The sequence below is a fragment of the Pezoporus occidentalis genome, unplaced genomic scaffold (assembly GCF_034315485.1).
Source record: "Pezoporus occidentalis ecotype Australia unplaced genomic scaffold, CSIRO_AGI_Poc_V1 ctg233, whole genome shotgun sequence".
Lineage (NCBI taxonomy): Eukaryota > Metazoa > Chordata > Aves > Psittaciformes > Psittacidae > Pezoporus > Pezoporus occidentalis.
This window is the reverse complement of record NW_026914212.1, coordinates 66,534-81,872: the sequence shown is the minus strand read 5'-3', so window position 1 is coordinate 81,872 and position 15,339 is coordinate 66,534. Positions and strand designations below refer to the sequence as shown.

The window sequence follows — 15,339 nt, the reverse complement described above, 5'->3', positions numbered from 1 at the left end:
TTGACTTGCTTTTGATTTCTTTATTCTTTCTTTTGGAATATTAGAAACCTCTTCAAACATATGTGTACCCTTTAGTAAAACAAATGCTTCCTCTGAAGCTCAAAACAGAATCTAGGTGCTGTTGCCTTCTGTTCCATGTAGAAACAGTGTGACATTTTTTCAGAGGAAGTCAGGCTGTTTCTCTGATCTGCTTTGCAGTGGGGTCACTCTACTTCTGCCACAGACTGGAGAACCTTTTCCAGGCTTTCTTTTAGAAGTGCAGTTACTGCTTTTCCAAGTTCTTGCTTAGAACTTGATAAAAACAGATGTTGTTTGAACCTGCTTGATATAATGGAGGTGACTTAAAGGAAGGGCAATATTAAAGTCTGCTGTAGGTGTAGAGCAAAACGAATTGTTCTTATGTTTATACATGTCCTAGGAAAACACAATAAGATGCCAGTTTCCTTCTTAGCAGCTGGTTTGCCATAAGGTATTCATGCAGTTTGAAATACTAAACTACATGCTGTCCACCAAAGTCAATAATCTCCTGCTAAAAGGCTAACAATTTTTGACTGCAGTGCTGGATTTTGTAAGACATACACCAACTTTTGATAATGTAGTTTCCGTTGTGGGTAATAAGAGGCTTGTAGGCACTCCAGAGAAGGCTACACCACGTTCAGGCTGTGTTGAACATATGAAGTATTAGTTGGCCCTATTATTGCTGCAGTATGTGGTGTTGATTTCCTGGATGTGAATTGGGCAAGAGAGAGCAGAAGAATGTGCATGGTGTTCCAGCGTACTCCTGCACAACCGCAGTGGTAACTGCACTTGAGTTTTCCTTTTGCTGTTTACAGCTTTTCTGAGACAGAAGTAAACAGACTGGTCCTATGCTTCCCATCTTCTGTTATTTGTCATCTCAGCTCTAAAAAGGAAAAAATAACTTTCCACATAAGCCAGCTTTTAAAGATACATGTGGTTTTTGTTAAGACAAATAACTTCTGCAGAAAAATGATCCTTCCCTTTTTTGTGTGTGTTATTATCCCTTCACTTCTCACTCCAAAACAATTTTTGATCTTTATGTTTTCAAATACAGCCTCAAAAATAGGACTTTAAATACTTCCTTTTTCTTTTTTTTTTCCATGTGTGGCCTTGTGTACAGCTAGAGATGTTGCTGTGCAGAAGATTGAGACAATTATAAAAGAACAGTTTGCTGTCGAAATGAAGAGTAAAGAACACGAAATTGAAGTTATAGATCAGGTATAAAGGTTTTGTTCTTAAAAATCCATATAATCCTTGTGTAACAGGGTTTGGCGGGGGGGGGGGGCTTGCTGCATTGGTTGTCTGTTACCATTTGTTGTTACCTCTTTTTGTAGCGCCTGGTTGAAGCAAGGAGGATGATGGATAAGCTGCGTGCCTGTATTGTGGCTAACTATTACGCATCTGCTGGTCTCCTTAAAGCTGGAGAGGTAAAAATTGCTTTGGAAATAATAAGACTTTAGGGTGTATTTGCAACGGAGTAGTTGTAGTTCACTGGCCATTCAGCTGATGTGTGATTTTTGAGACGTTAATTTCTGAAGTGGTGGAATACAAACTGCAGGTGGGGTGGCAGTGGGAAAGGAGACCTGTGCATCACTGTCTGGGCCTTGAGTACTTGGCAAAGAAGGGTCTTCAAAGAGCAGTTGAGAAGTCCTTGAACAGCCCTTGGTTCTGGTTTCTGAAATACAAAACAAACCCTATTTGTTAAACCCCAGTTCTGAGCGCTCTGCCCCTAATGGGCTGGTAGTTACAGGGTGTTCATAACTCATGCAGACTCCCCATTGACATGTAGTTCACTACCAGGGTCAGTATTCAGTTATCTTCTCACTTTAGGGGGTTGATCTTATTTCCAGTAAAGACCTGAGCTGATTTCTGGAAACGAGATGGGTGCTGCAGACCTGAGTTTTACTCTAGTCCCATGGGAATTTCTCTTCCAAGCAGTGGCTTGCACTACTACTCCTGGTTTTCGTGTTGTGATTTCCAGAAGACTTGGAATGCCATAGGACCGTAAAGGTCCAGCTTGTTTTACCCTAACCAAACTTGAGTTGAGCAACTGGAGTTGAAAAAGGTTATGGTAGTACTGGGAGGCTTGGAGATCTTTCTTCCTCCTTAATTTTTGTGTAGGCCACTGAAGAATGTCATCTAGGTTGTGATCTTGGAAAGTGGGGTTTTTTCAATGTCATCCTGTATCAGGAGGAGCTGTGCTGTCCCTGTTCTTTACTTGTTCTGCCATGCAGGCTGTTTGGTTTTGTCCTTGCTGATTTTCACACTTGCCAGAAATAACAACTTTTGTTATTCTTTCAAAGTATTCACAAAACTTCCTGGTGCATCCTTGCTTTGTTTAGTTTTTCTGTAGTTTTTATGAGCTTATGGTTAGTGTAGCTTATCTTTGATTGCATTTTTAATTTTCTCTAGTTTGCATGTGTGCTAAGTCAGTTCTCTCTATTGAAATCGTTATTGGTTTCAATTTTCTTTGTTGTCTATTTTTAATGTGTGGTTAATGGGGAGTCTTTTTAGTCCAGTTCAGAACTTCTGGGAAGACGATTTGTAGATACCTAACCTGTTCTCATAAACATAAATAGTTCTTCAACCCAGTGCTGCTGGGTTCTGAGGCTTATGATTCCGTATGATTACAGTTTATTATGTTTTTCCACAAATTAGTGGACAAGGGGTTGGTCATTTTGCTTGACTACAGGTAAAAGAAAAAGGTTTTTGGTGATTTAGGGGTTGTTTTTTGTTTTTTGTTTTTTTTTTTGTGATGTTGCATGTGTGTCCCTGCTGTAGGATATACGGATCTAACTTTAAGTGTGTAATTGAGAGTTGGCAGTTGCTTTGCTCATGTACCTAATGGACAACTGTAAAGAGAGCTCTCAAATGAACTTCCGTAGTCCAAGTTGGACAGTGTTTAACTCCACTCCTGCTACCACTTCTCAAGAGCGGTTCTGCTGTTCCAATAATGGTGCTGGTGTCTGTCCCTGTGCCACCCCGTCTATCATGTTGGCAGATTTTTAGATCAGGGAATTTACACAGATTAAAGATAACCCTGGGAAGGAAAAAAAGCAAGCAAGCAAACAAAAATATCCCAAATCGATTTCTTCATTTGTTTTTCTTTGTGATGTGCCCTGTCCCTATGAATCATTGTGCCAGCCTGGCTGACCCGGGTGCTTTGGGCAGGGAAGAAGAAAGCCTCTTTCAGCTGGTACTCCATGCAGGAAAAACTGTCAGTCTGACTCCAGTGGGAGTCTGTGGCTTTGGGAGCTGGAGTGAGCCTGTCTGTCGGAACTCTGCTGCTGACAGAGAGGTGTTTCTGCTGACTTGATTCATCATCAAACCAAGGTGTCTGGGAGGAGAAGTGGACAAAGAACGCTTGCTTTGAGTGATTGGTGTTTTCCTTCCTACTTCTGAGGTTAAAGGCAAATGCAGGAGGAAAAAAAAAAAAGATGAGGTGAGGGATTTGTCTCAGTAATGGGAAAAAAAAAAAATCCCAAAGAAATTTAAACACTTCTCCACCCTATTCTCCCTTTTGCAGGTTTAGGAGAATCTAAGATTAGCTCCAAGATGTCCATTTTGAGGAAAATTTGCAAGCATGCCTGTGCACATTATTCTTTATCCTCTGTTAAGCTTTGGGAGCAGACAGGGAGCTAATGAGTAGCTTGCCTCATAGGCATTGACAGGGCTGCCAGTGAGTATCAAAGCTGAAGAGGTTGATGCATTTGTGGCCTTTCTGTGTATAGCAAAAGACCTTGGATATGTGCACAGGAAAGAAGATGTTATTTTCAAAGGGACTTTGAATAGGTATTTGAGTAGGCTGCAGTCCTCCTTTCCAAAGCCAGGTGGGTTTCTGAGATCAAAAGGTGTAAAGAAACAGATTCAATTAGCGGTGATGTTTTTGTAGAACCAACTTAAGCTTTCATCTTCTGCAGCATGTGTTTTTCCCCTGGGGCAGCTGATTAAATATTTGCTCTTTCTTCATACATTGACTTTTCTTGCACAGCTTTTATCTGGGCTGCAGGTAAATAGTGACTGGATTTGCCTGACCTCTTTGTTGCAGGGGACCAGGCCATGTGATGCAACAATTCTTAATCACCCTTCAATCAAGAAATTCTTGGAATCACCCTCTAGATCATCGTCTCCAGCTAACCAGGGCTCAGACACTCCATCTGCCAACCACTCCGAAAGTGACTCGCTCTCTCAGCACAATGACTTTCTCCTGGACAAAGACAATGGCAACTTGGATGCAGATGAGCGGCTGACAAACAGCCTGGACCAGAGACAGAGCAGAAATACTGGCCGGGTAAAGTAACACTCGAGTGATGGTCAAGTTGTTGGTGCTCTGTCTGGACTCAGTGCTGGCACCAGGAGTTCTTCATGTTTTCACCTACCTTGCTGAAGATCTGTTTCTTACCCTCTCCAACTGCTTGCTCCCAGTGTCTCAGCCTGGCTTTGCTGTAAGGCTAACTGAAGTCTATGGAACTTGGTTAACTCTAACTCAGTTTTGCCCAACAGAGGGGCTAGCTAGGCAGCAGTGATAGTGTTTGTGTTAGCACAGCTGTGTGCTGCTGTCTTTGTCGGTAGCCTCTGGAGAAGGTGTTTCATTGCTTGAGCAAAGGGGTTTGCTGTGCAGATGGAAGTCAGGTCAGGAAGGGAGAGAAGAGCAAGATGTGTCATTCCCAGCAGTGTTGTTAAGAAGTAATGCTTCTGCCTGGCTGTGGGTGCCCATGGGGACTGCATTGCCTAGAGTGGTTGAACCACAGGAGTTTGGGGTTTGTCTTCCTCAGCAGCCTGTGGTGAAAACACAGAGACAGCAGTGGATTAGCTCTTGGGAGCGTGAGCTGGTAGAGCCTAGATGTGTTGAGTTGTTTTTCTCTTGGTGGTGCTGCTTGCTGTTGTGATAATTTCACCGTTTGCTTGAACTGAACCAGACTCAGGTTAAAAGTATCTTCTTTCATTGTGCCCCTATACTTTTTTTCTGGGTTATTTCTGGTTTGGATCCATTCCCTTTATGGCATGCTGTGCAGCTACAGAAATGCTTTCTTTACCTGTTGGCTGCAGTTAGCTGCACTGAGGAGGCTCTCTCACTGGCTGCAGGTAAAATGTGCCTTTGTAGGTGAGATTAAATTCTTCAGTTTCCTTTCAGTTCCTTTAAGCTGTCAGGCCTGCTAGAGGAGTACAGCTTTCAACCCAGACCAGGGAGTGGTATATCTCATTGCCTGTGACTGCATTCTGCAACTGGACAAGTTGCAATAATACATGGCAGAAAGATCAGTGATTCTGCCTCTCTTGAACAGCATGACACTTTTCACAAAAGGAGCTGCAGTTTGATGAAACCTTGCCTGCGGTCTGTAGCAGAAGGCAAATAAACAATATGTAATGTGGACCCACCTGTGTTGTAAGCCACCAGACCAATATAACTTGTTTCTGCACTGGGGATGTTGATGGAGCAGTTGTATTGCTTGGGTGTAGCATGTTGGTACATCTTCAACTAATGTAGCCCTTGGCCCAGAGGTGGCTAAGAGAGTGAAGAGGAGCAGAAGTCATCTCAGCCTTGTATGGCTGCTTGCTCCAGTTGAGGGCATCACTGATTTAACAGAGGAGGTGCAGTGGTTCCTTGAGAATCCACTGCTCCCCACACTGACCCATATCTGACGAGTGCTCAGTGGATTACCCTTTAGGAAGCTGCAGCACCAACTCTGTTGATAATGAAACGATGGAAGTCCCTTATTCTCTGGACAGTGGCTTCATCCAGCAGTCATAGCAAAGCCTCTCATTCCTGTGCAAATGCCAATGCAGCCTGCATTGGCACTGTGAATGATCATGTCATAATTTTATGGGGAGTCTTGGCCACTGCTTGATAGCTGAGTTTGTGTTCAAAGTTTGCTGGATTTGTTATGACCAAGTATTGCAGAGGATTATCTAGATGTCAGCGGCATGCTGTGGCTGATTGCTCTCCCTCTTAAGTTGGAGCTGAGCTCTTGCCTCAAGCCCAGCCTTGATTCTTCACTGTAAAGCAATGCTGGAGTCCCTCAAAGCAGCAGAGGCTGGGAATGAGAAAGATACAGATTTTCAGAAGCTACTGAGGGGAGATGCAGCTTTATTTCTGATTAATGACCGCCAATGTGATGCCACTCTAGCTGCCATTCTAGCAGTGCTTGATTTTTTTCAGGTAAGGCAGCGTCAGTGCTTTTGAAACCCAAGCTGAAATCATGGCTCAGATCCATGTTATGTCACATGACGTATGCTCAGCTAAGCCATGCAGCTTACACTTGGCTAGGTAGTATATCATTGTTGCGTGCCTGAGTTGCTTAAATGTGCCTATATAGCAGTTTAAGTATTTTTAGGGATGACTTATTATTGGTCTCATTTAACTGTGCAGGTTTAGTTTTTGTTTTACCACCCCCTTACTTTTCTAGTGCCAGACAAAGTGATGTTTAAGAAGAATGCTTGGTTTTTGTTTGTCTGTTTTTTTTTCCCCTACCCTCAGGACAGTTCAGGTGTTTCAAGCTCTCAGAAACCAGGACAACGAAATGCTGGACTGTCAAATGATGAAACTTCGCGGCTTTATGTGAAGAAAACCATTGTGGTTGGCAACGTTTCCAAGTTAGTATCCAGAGTCTGAGGGATGGTCCTTTATTTCAGGATTGAATGGGAAAGGAGGTTAAAATTAGGAGGCAAAATTGCTAGGATGTCATGTATAAATTATTGCCCTTGGGTAATCACTGGGCTCAAGGCTGCCCTCCTGGAGTGTGTGCATGAAGTTTTTTTGTGGCAGGAACTGGTGTTTTAGTAGTTGTTTTCTTTATATATAGATAGATAGTGTGTGTATAAATACATATAGAGGTTTAAAGATCTGCTCCTCTGAAGGTGAGTGTTACAGCATTTTCTGACCAGTTAGAAATCCCAATTTTTTTCTGTGAAAATTTGAAAAACAGGTTGTCCTGATGGGTAATTCAGTGTGTCAGGGACAATGTGCTTTTTTAAACAACAAAAAAACCTAACACCAGACCACCAAAATGAGGAGAATTGTGAAAGTCCAGCATAACCTGAAGAAATTAATCCGTATAGGTTTTGTTTATACCACTCAAGTCAGTCTTTTCCTCTTGCATAGGAAGTAACAAACATTTCCTGATGAAACTCATGATGTTAGAATTGTGTGTTGAAAATCTACTGAACCCCAGAACCAAGTGCTGACTGTGGAGTTTCTTAAAAATTGATAGGAAGAGTTCTTACTCTTCTATTTCTGGTAGTTGCTGGTGATGTGTTTTGATGCCTTTTTCCTTCCTAGTATCTTAGAATAAGATGGGGAAAGGGATATGACGGTGGTAGATTGTTAATATTTGTTAAGTCTTCCTAATCAGGAGCTAGATTTCTTATGGCAGTTGTGCACTAAAATAGAGGAAATATGTTAGAAGCATACAGAAGATTGTGGGACCTTTATCTGTTTCTGGATGAATTGTCAAGGAGTAACAAGCAGAACTGTACAGCGGGCATGGTTTATGTAGGAGTTTTACCATCCCCATTTATTTTGCCTATCTTTCCCCAAATACTTTTCAAGGTATTCATTTATTTGGGATTTTTATCTTGTGTTTGTTTTTTAATTTCTTTGTCAGGTACATTCCTCCTGACAAGAGAGAAGAAAATGATCAGTCGACCCATAAATGGATGGTGTATGTCCGAGGCTCTCGGAGAGAACCCAGCATAAATCATTTTGTCAAGAAAGTTTGGTTCTTTCTGCATCCCAGTTACAAGCCAAATGACCTGGTAGAAGTGAGGTAATAAGGAATAATTGCAGTCACTATTCCAGTCTTTGTGCTTGCCAGGCTTACAATGCCAGGTTTCTTACAAAGTTAGCAACTTCTTTTCCTGATTTAGTATTCCATGTCTGTCTTTAACATCTTGCTTGGCTTGACTTACTCCAAAAAATAATTACATTTTATGTAGCAAATGTGCCAAGCAGTGGTTTGGGTTGGTTTGTTTTTTCTTAATTTCCTACTTAGAAAGAGCATTCATTAGTTGCATTTCATGTTATTCATGCCAGTTTGTGCATCTCCTGTATGTGTTACACTTTCTCTTGCTCAGGTTAGACTTCTGTTGCTAGAAGGGATGTTTTCTACCTCCCAATCATTCCAGTGTGGAAAAGAAAGAGAACTCTCAGAACACTGTTTTGCCCATAGTTTTCATGATAAATGTGAGTTTGGGCAAAAAGTTGTATCTGTCTCCCAAATATTTCTCCATTGTAGCTAGATCAGTGGCATTGGCTTCATGCTTCAAGGAGTTTCCCCTCAGTGTAATAGTGCTGGTGCTGCAGAAACAGCGGCTTCTTTGGCGCCTCCCAAACCTATATTCAAAGCTGTGACTCTGAGATGAGTGGGCTCAGTCCTCTGTTGACTGCTGCAGGCAGATGCCCTGTCAGTCACTCATTCTTGCTCTTTTGGACAAGACAGTGGGATGCCTTTGAACTGCTTTGCGTCATCCTGAAGAAATTATTCTCTACAAGCTGCCTCCTGCAGGAGGGTGTGGAGACTGCCTACGTACAGGATAGCAACTTAATTCTGACAAAATTGAACCACTGAATGGCAGTTCCAGAAAGACTTCTCTGAGATAAGAGGTGTAGGTATTGCTCAGTAATGTTTCTGAGCAGGCAACCCTGCAAAATCCTTTGCATTTCTTGTATAACATACTAAATTACACTTGGCTGCTGTCTTTTTGTGGCTTTCTCGGTTTCTAGTATCTGATTTCAGTGCTTTTTGTCTTTTGCTTTAATCCTGTCTGGTTAATTGTTTTCTTGTTGCATAGTCCCAGTCATTGTAGTGAATATAAATTGTTCTAGAGTAAAAATAGCCTTTAAACCTCTTATGTTTTGTTCTGTTGCAAAACTACATTTGGGATTTACAATAGCAACAGCCTGAAATACAAACAGAGTAATAGTAAATTTTATAGATAAAAACATCTATTTTTTCCAGCATAGAGAATGACAGTGATTGAATTAGCATTTCCTTATTGCCTGTATGTTGTTCACTTAGCCTTATATGAAGCATGTGCCTTCTTGCCACTAGATAGGGAATAGCAGAAAGTGGTGGCAGAATGCTGCATCAAAACTCAACTTGCAGCTGTGTCCAAAGAGCTGATTTGGGGTTTTTTAAACAAGTTTTTTTCTTTTTTTTTTTCTTTTTTCATTTGGCATTACCCAGTCTTCTCTGCTTTAAAGACGTTTGTCTCCTGTGTTCCCTCATCCGACAGTGCTTTATCATTTTGTTCCCTGTGCCCTTGTGCAAAATAAAAGTGTGTTTTCAGCTGTCCAAAGCCATAAAATTTTCATTTCTGTAATTGCATTCTCTGTAGTAAATAACAGGCCTGAAGATGGCTTTAGTTGTCATCTAGAAGAGCAGTCTTTGGCTTTCTGAAAAGGAGGTAGGTAAAAGCTATACCACTTCTGCATCCAAAATGTGAATCACCATTTTGTTTTCAGAGAACCTCCGTTTCACCTGACCAGGAGAGGCTGGGGAGAATTTCCTGTGAGAGTCCAGATACACTTCAAGGATAGCCAGAACAAGAGGATTGATATCATACACAATTTGAAGGTATTTGAACAAAATGTTTGAGAGAAGGGCAATTAAATGAGCTCTCCTGCATAATCTCTAAGAGGCTCTGCTTGTGTATGTGCTTCTGCCTCTCTGTTGTGTGTGTGTCCTGCTTGTTATTTGCACATGAATAGGAGAGCTGGAGAATCAAGAAAGATCCAGGGAAGCCTCTTACCTTGGCTGTATTTGAGTCACTGCAGTAACCAGGAACCTAGCTTTGCAGAAGCTGGAACTGATTCTGCTGAGAGCAGCAAAGCATTTACATTTGTTGTTTCCCGACAGTGTGGGATTTTTATTATCCTCTCACTGGCTTTTAACTTGACAGGGTACTGCAGGGCTATCTTTCTGTTGGTAGAGTGATTGCTGTATTTGTTTTATTCCTTCAACACTTGCATGTATTGCCTAGAGATTAGCTCTGTTGTTGGAGCGAACAGAGAGAGGCTGAGATTTCTTGTTAGTTCTTTGTTCCTGTTGAAGAGAGCCTCCTTTTTCAACTCATTCACCTGTCCTGCATCACTCAATAGATTTTACACTATGCAGCAGTCCTGCAAAACTAGGCCATTGCTGTTGTTTTTCTTTTAATTAGTAGTCCCTCGTGTTAGTGGAATTAAATCCTGAGCTGGTTTAGTTTCCTGTTTCTCTGAGCATCCTGATTAGTTTTACTTAAACCCTGACTGCATGAATGAATTTCATGCTAATGCAGATGCCTCATTGCAGCCCCGAACACAGACAGTAGAAAAGGTTGGAAATGTTCCCCTGGTACTTGGGGACATTTCATGCAAATTATGAGTAAATTATATTTGGAGAGATATAACTTGGGAAGAAATTGGTAACAGTGTGATGGACTCTGTGCAGCCGAGGAAACCTGGCTTACAGAAGAAAACTGAGATAGCCTGTGGCACACAAGAACTCAAATTTGCAAATCTTTGCTGTTTGCATACTGATCCTGTGCCTGCTGTGAGATGATAGGAGTAAGCTGAGCCCTCCTTTGTGGCTGGCAGCCTCTTTGAGGTATCTTATTAGATGCCTCTGGGATTTTCTACTGATGCTCAGTGTGACCAGTTAATTAGTCAAAAATTACAGTGGAAGCATAGCCTTTGTGCTGGTCAATTTAAAGCTGAGTTTTTTCTCATTATTGTTTCCTTATATTGACATCAGGAGTAAAAAAGGATACTCCTCTAAGACCCCTCTTAGACTGCAGTAATGATTCCCCAGCATTCTCATTTCCTTCAGCTTTTTTGCTCCTTTCTGCTTCAGCATGGGCTTTGGGTTGGCTGTTTTGCAGAAGAGAGGGTACTTAACAGAGCAATGCAGATTTTAGACCCTGTGGCCTCAAAAAATTGGATGTACTGCTGCTCAATTTACGTAATTTGAAAGGAGTTGAAACTGGTATTGTAAATTCCAGCTAATATATTGCTTTTCTCAGATCAACATAAATATATTGTATTGTTTTATCCAGTTGGACAGGACGTACACAGGCCTGCAGACACTCGGTGCAGAAACGGTGAGTCAACAGATCGTGCAATGGATGTTGTATTTTGATTCCTTAAGGATGTTTAAAAAGAAGAAGATACATGGGACTAAGCACAGAGTCAGACCCATCTGATTTCCCAATTTCTAGAATGTATATTTTGCTGTCCTGTTAGATGAAATTATTGTGACACCTTGTCAGTATTCATGACAACAGTCATTTTTATCCCCATTCTAGTTCAGGGGAGACCATTTCTAGCTCTTTCATAAAGAAGTTAACTTGTCCTGCAGTTAAAATTTTCATTTCTTTGTGGAGCTTCGGGTATTAAATGTCTTGATTTGCATTCTGATATACTGCAGATCTCATACATAAAGAATTTAAGTTAAAGGGATCACCTAGCTATCCTGCTGAAATTTTGCAGTAAATTAAGTACTTTTAAGTCTCTGCATCTGTCAGGATTCAGTATCATCATGGAAAATGAACTCTTAAAAGTTAAAATATATAATTAATGACTTATAGTCTGCTGTATCCCTGAAGGATTTTTAGTGTTATTTTCTCTGTGTTGTACTGTAGTGAATGGAGATTTTTATGGTGAAATTGCATTACTTCAGCTTTTCAGTCTGTGGAGAATTAATTTGAGATGTCTACTGTGATTAAAGAGCACTTTTGAAGAGTAGATAATGTGTGTTTCTCAAGGCCTTATCAAAAAAGGCAAGCTGCAGTTTTGTGCCTGTCCCTAAGGGGGTATGCAGCACTTTCCTTAGTGAGATGCTTGGAGCTGGGCTCTGTATTCATTCCAGTGTTCACTGTTCAGATTTCCCCACAAACTGAGGGATGTGCTATTTTACTGTAGGGGGTTAAATGCTGCCAAGAGTTTTGTCTTAGCTCAAGTGCTGCTGGACCTCCGGGAGTTGTCCTTGAAATGAATGGAAATGTTACATGGAGGTGGGGGGAGGAGAGGGAGAAGTTTCTAGACGAAAAATGAAAAGGCATAGTTGTTATCACTTTTTCTATCTTTACCCAGCTACCAAATAGTAATGTGCTTTCTCCTATGTGGAAGGTAGTGGATGTGGAGCTACATAGGCATTCCCTTGGTGAGGAGTATCTCTTCTCCCAGTCTTCAGAGTCTGACCTTTCTGATGTTCCTACATCTTTACCGCTGCCACTGAGCATCCCAGCACCAGTCAAAGCTTCTTCACCAATTAAACAGTTGCGAGACTCCAGTCCAGATGCTTCGGTGGACAAAGGTAAAGCAATTGGGTGTTGGTGAAATTTGAGTTCTTGGAACTTCAGCTGTTCTGGATACCTCCTCTTAATTGCTTTGTGCCTTAAAGGTTGCCAGTACTATCTGCTCCTTGCTCACCCTAGATGATCATTTTCTCAGTGTACACTGAAAATGTTTCAGAAATAGTTATGGTTTGTTTGGGTTTTGTTTGATTCGAGGGGAGTGGTTTTGTTTGTTTTTAACATGGAGTTTGTTGAGTAAGCTGTTTTGCTAAACATGGTGAAGATGGACCTTTACGCAGCAGATCCAGTTGGTAAAAAAAGTTGTTGAATAGCACTTGTAGCTTTATTCTTGGCAGACTGTTTTCAGAGGGTTTTTTTAGGTTTCTTAAAATTTTTGGGCCTGTGTATACATTTGAGTAATTGGTCTAGTGGTGTGATCAGATACATACGTTGGTGCCTCACATGAATTGATTGTGGGGGATCAAAAGGTACTACATAACTCTGGTGTTGAAAATAGTGAAAAAGATGTGTATACTTGTACGACGGATGGCATCTGGGCCAGTCATGCTCTCATTCTCATCTGCCCCTGTAAGATCAAGACATGCAGTGCCTGTTGCCGTGGGGCAGCAGTTGGTGCCTTAAGGTCATTGGAATTGTGTGAAACAGGCTGGTGCTGGCCCTTGGGCACACTGTTCTGATCTTTAGTTTGTGTGAAGTAGGAAAAACTGTGCATCTGTAAGAATTTGGCTTCATTTTCTGAAATATACAGTGTCAAGGCTTACATGACAGACCTTGCTTAACTGGGCTGAGGAACAAGGTTTGCACGTTTTAGTGTGAGAAACTGGCTGGAAAAAGCAGCTGTATATTTCAAAACATGGTTGCTAGCAACATGGTCTGATGCCTTTCTTGATTTATCCTGTGTTCAAAGATTGGCTTTAAGCTGGTGTCCGGTATGGTGCGCTTTCTGGTAGGTGCCGTGATGCCACTGTCAGTGTTCTGGCTCAGCAAGAGGAATGTCCACTGTGTGAATGCAGTGTTTTTTGTGGTCAAAGAAGGAGAAATGCAACCAAATTTTAAATGAACAGGCTTTTTATTTATACAGGAAGATACACAGCACTTGTAGGCAAGCAATGCTACAGCCAACAGGAGGGAAATAAACATGCCTCTTTCTTACGCTGACAGGCAGTGGCTTGTCTCATCAACTACAGGTTAATGGATGCCCTCCTACATCAAATAAGGTGGATTCTTTAACCCAGGTCAAAAGGCAGTAGGGGGTCTCCTTGTGCCCTTACTCGAGAAAACATACTGTGAGATTCTCTGGAAGGAGATCCAGCCTTAGTCCTGTGGAACCCTGAGGACGCATGAAACTATCAGCAGCTTTTGGTCAATGGGTCGTTCCAAGAAAATGTGTGAGAAGCAGCTGGTCACCAGCCACAGCTGAATAGGCTGTGAACAGCATCTTCTACTCAGAGACAAATCCAGCAGGCTTGCAAGGGAGGAGCTCTCTACCCCTGCTTTCTTCTCATTCAGTGCTGCCCACCAATTTCTTTTCCTTCCTTCAAGAGCGTGTTTGTTGTACCTAGGTTTTGTTTGCATAGGGAAGCCGGGTAACGAATTAGATGCCTCAGCCTAAGAACTATTTCTCTTCTTTTCCCTGTTTTAATCAGGATTCCCCGGGAATGCTGAAACTGAAAGACATGCCACGTTTTATTCTCTGCCATCTGCAATAGAACGGACTCCCACCAAGTTAGCCACACAGAAAGTTGCCTTTGGCTCTCATGGAAATTCAGCCTTTCAGCCCATTGCAGCTAGCTGTAAAATAGTGCCTCAAGGTCAGAGTCCAAGCCCTGCAGAGTCACCAGGAAAATCCTTCCAGCCTATCACCATGAGTTGCAAGATTGTATCAGGTGAATGTTAGTTTGCTTATCCCAGTGGAAAACAAGAGAGTGAACCAGTTGGACGTGTTCTGAGTCCTTCCCCTGATTTCCTGCCAAGTTTTGAACAAGGCAGTAGGAAACTCTAGAATAAGGAGCTAAACACAATTCTTATTGATCAAGGACAGAAATACAAGTGTGAAATTCTTCACATGACATCAAAAGCAGGATAAGAGCTGTTCTCATCCTGTTCTTGAATGCTTTTAAAAGATAGTCTTTAACTAGACTACTACCCACAGGAAGGCCCAGTCAAGGACCCATCTTCCATGTGGTGTATTTTGATGTGGGAAGAAGCTATTATTCTTCTTCCTGCTTTCAGACAAGAAGAAATTGTTTTCTGATTATTGGGCAAATTAATTAGATTCAGCCTTGTAGACTCAAATGGTCCCTCTTGTATTTGCAATATCTCTTCAGATGGAACAGCTTTGGTCTTCCTCTTCCAAAAGTCCACCCTCTGTTGGATTAAATTATCAGCTGACTACAGTGAGAAATGTGATACTCTTTTGATAGCTTCTGAACCAGACAGGGTCAAGGTGCTGTTTACTCACTTGACTTACAGTCACTTCCCTGCCTGGGCATGATGCCATCCACTGTATGATGTTTTACATCAGAAAGTTTTAATGTGCAGCTCACCATGTCACATGTTGTGAAACTGAAAAATGACCTGTTACATTCCTTCATTTTCTGGTGTTCAGGGTAGAGAGGATAAAGCACCAGCCATCAATATATGTGGTTTCTGATGATCTGCTCCCAGATAATTTTCCTCAAGTGTGTCTGGTTTGTTGGGGTTTTAATCAAATTTCAATGTTGTTCCTTGACATCTTGAAATTGTACTCAGGCTGTTTTACATTTGAACCTCTGCCAAGTACTGTTTTCCTTCTTAATAAGCTCTGCTCTTGATCTTCTTTTCCCAAGGCTTTCCAGAAAGCAAAGGGCCACCCTGTCTTTCTTAAAATCCTTGGACTGTTCTCTGTTGATCTTTGCTATTTAAATCTTTTCCTGCTAAATATTTTTCCAAGGCTCTGCTGTCTATCAAAAAGTGTCACCCCTTTCAGATTTCAAAAGCAGTTTAGAAGACATGGGGATTTTATTTGTTCAGCATTTATGTTCCATT

The 15,339-nt window shown here is 41.6% G+C and overlaps 2 protein-coding genes across 15 annotated transcripts in view; one reads left to right on the top strand and one right to left on the bottom strand.

Annotated features, from left to right (window-relative positions):
• The window catches only part of PLEKHB2 (pleckstrin homology domain containing B2), a 469,993-nt gene that overhangs the window by 411,878 nt on the left and 42,776 nt on the right, over nucleotides 1-15,339 (bottom strand). The window lies entirely within an intron of this gene.
• YEATS2 (YEATS domain containing 2) overlaps nucleotides 1-15,339 on the top strand; it is a 44,038-nt gene that overhangs the window by 1,971 nt on the left and 26,728 nt on the right. For 9 of the 14 annotated variants that reach the window (XR_009965431.1, XR_009965430.1, XM_062621744.1 and 6 more), the window contains exons 2-10: nucleotides 1,139-1,236; nucleotides 1,353-1,445; nucleotides 4,067-4,309; nucleotides 6,497-6,612; nucleotides 7,623-7,784; nucleotides 9,482-9,593; nucleotides 11,053-11,097; nucleotides 12,125-12,311; nucleotides 13,959-14,198. Coding sequence is in view for 12 of the 14 variants with exons in the window: in XM_062621744.1 (XP_062477728.1) it covers nucleotides 1,139-1,236; nucleotides 1,353-1,445; nucleotides 4,067-4,309; nucleotides 6,497-6,612; nucleotides 7,623-7,784; nucleotides 9,482-9,593; nucleotides 11,053-11,097; nucleotides 12,125-12,311; nucleotides 13,959-14,198 (1,296 nt within the window). In the remaining 2 variants the exon portion in view is untranslated. The other 5 variants (XM_062621749.1, XM_062621748.1, XM_062621746.1 and 2 more) reach the window with 3 other exon arrangements.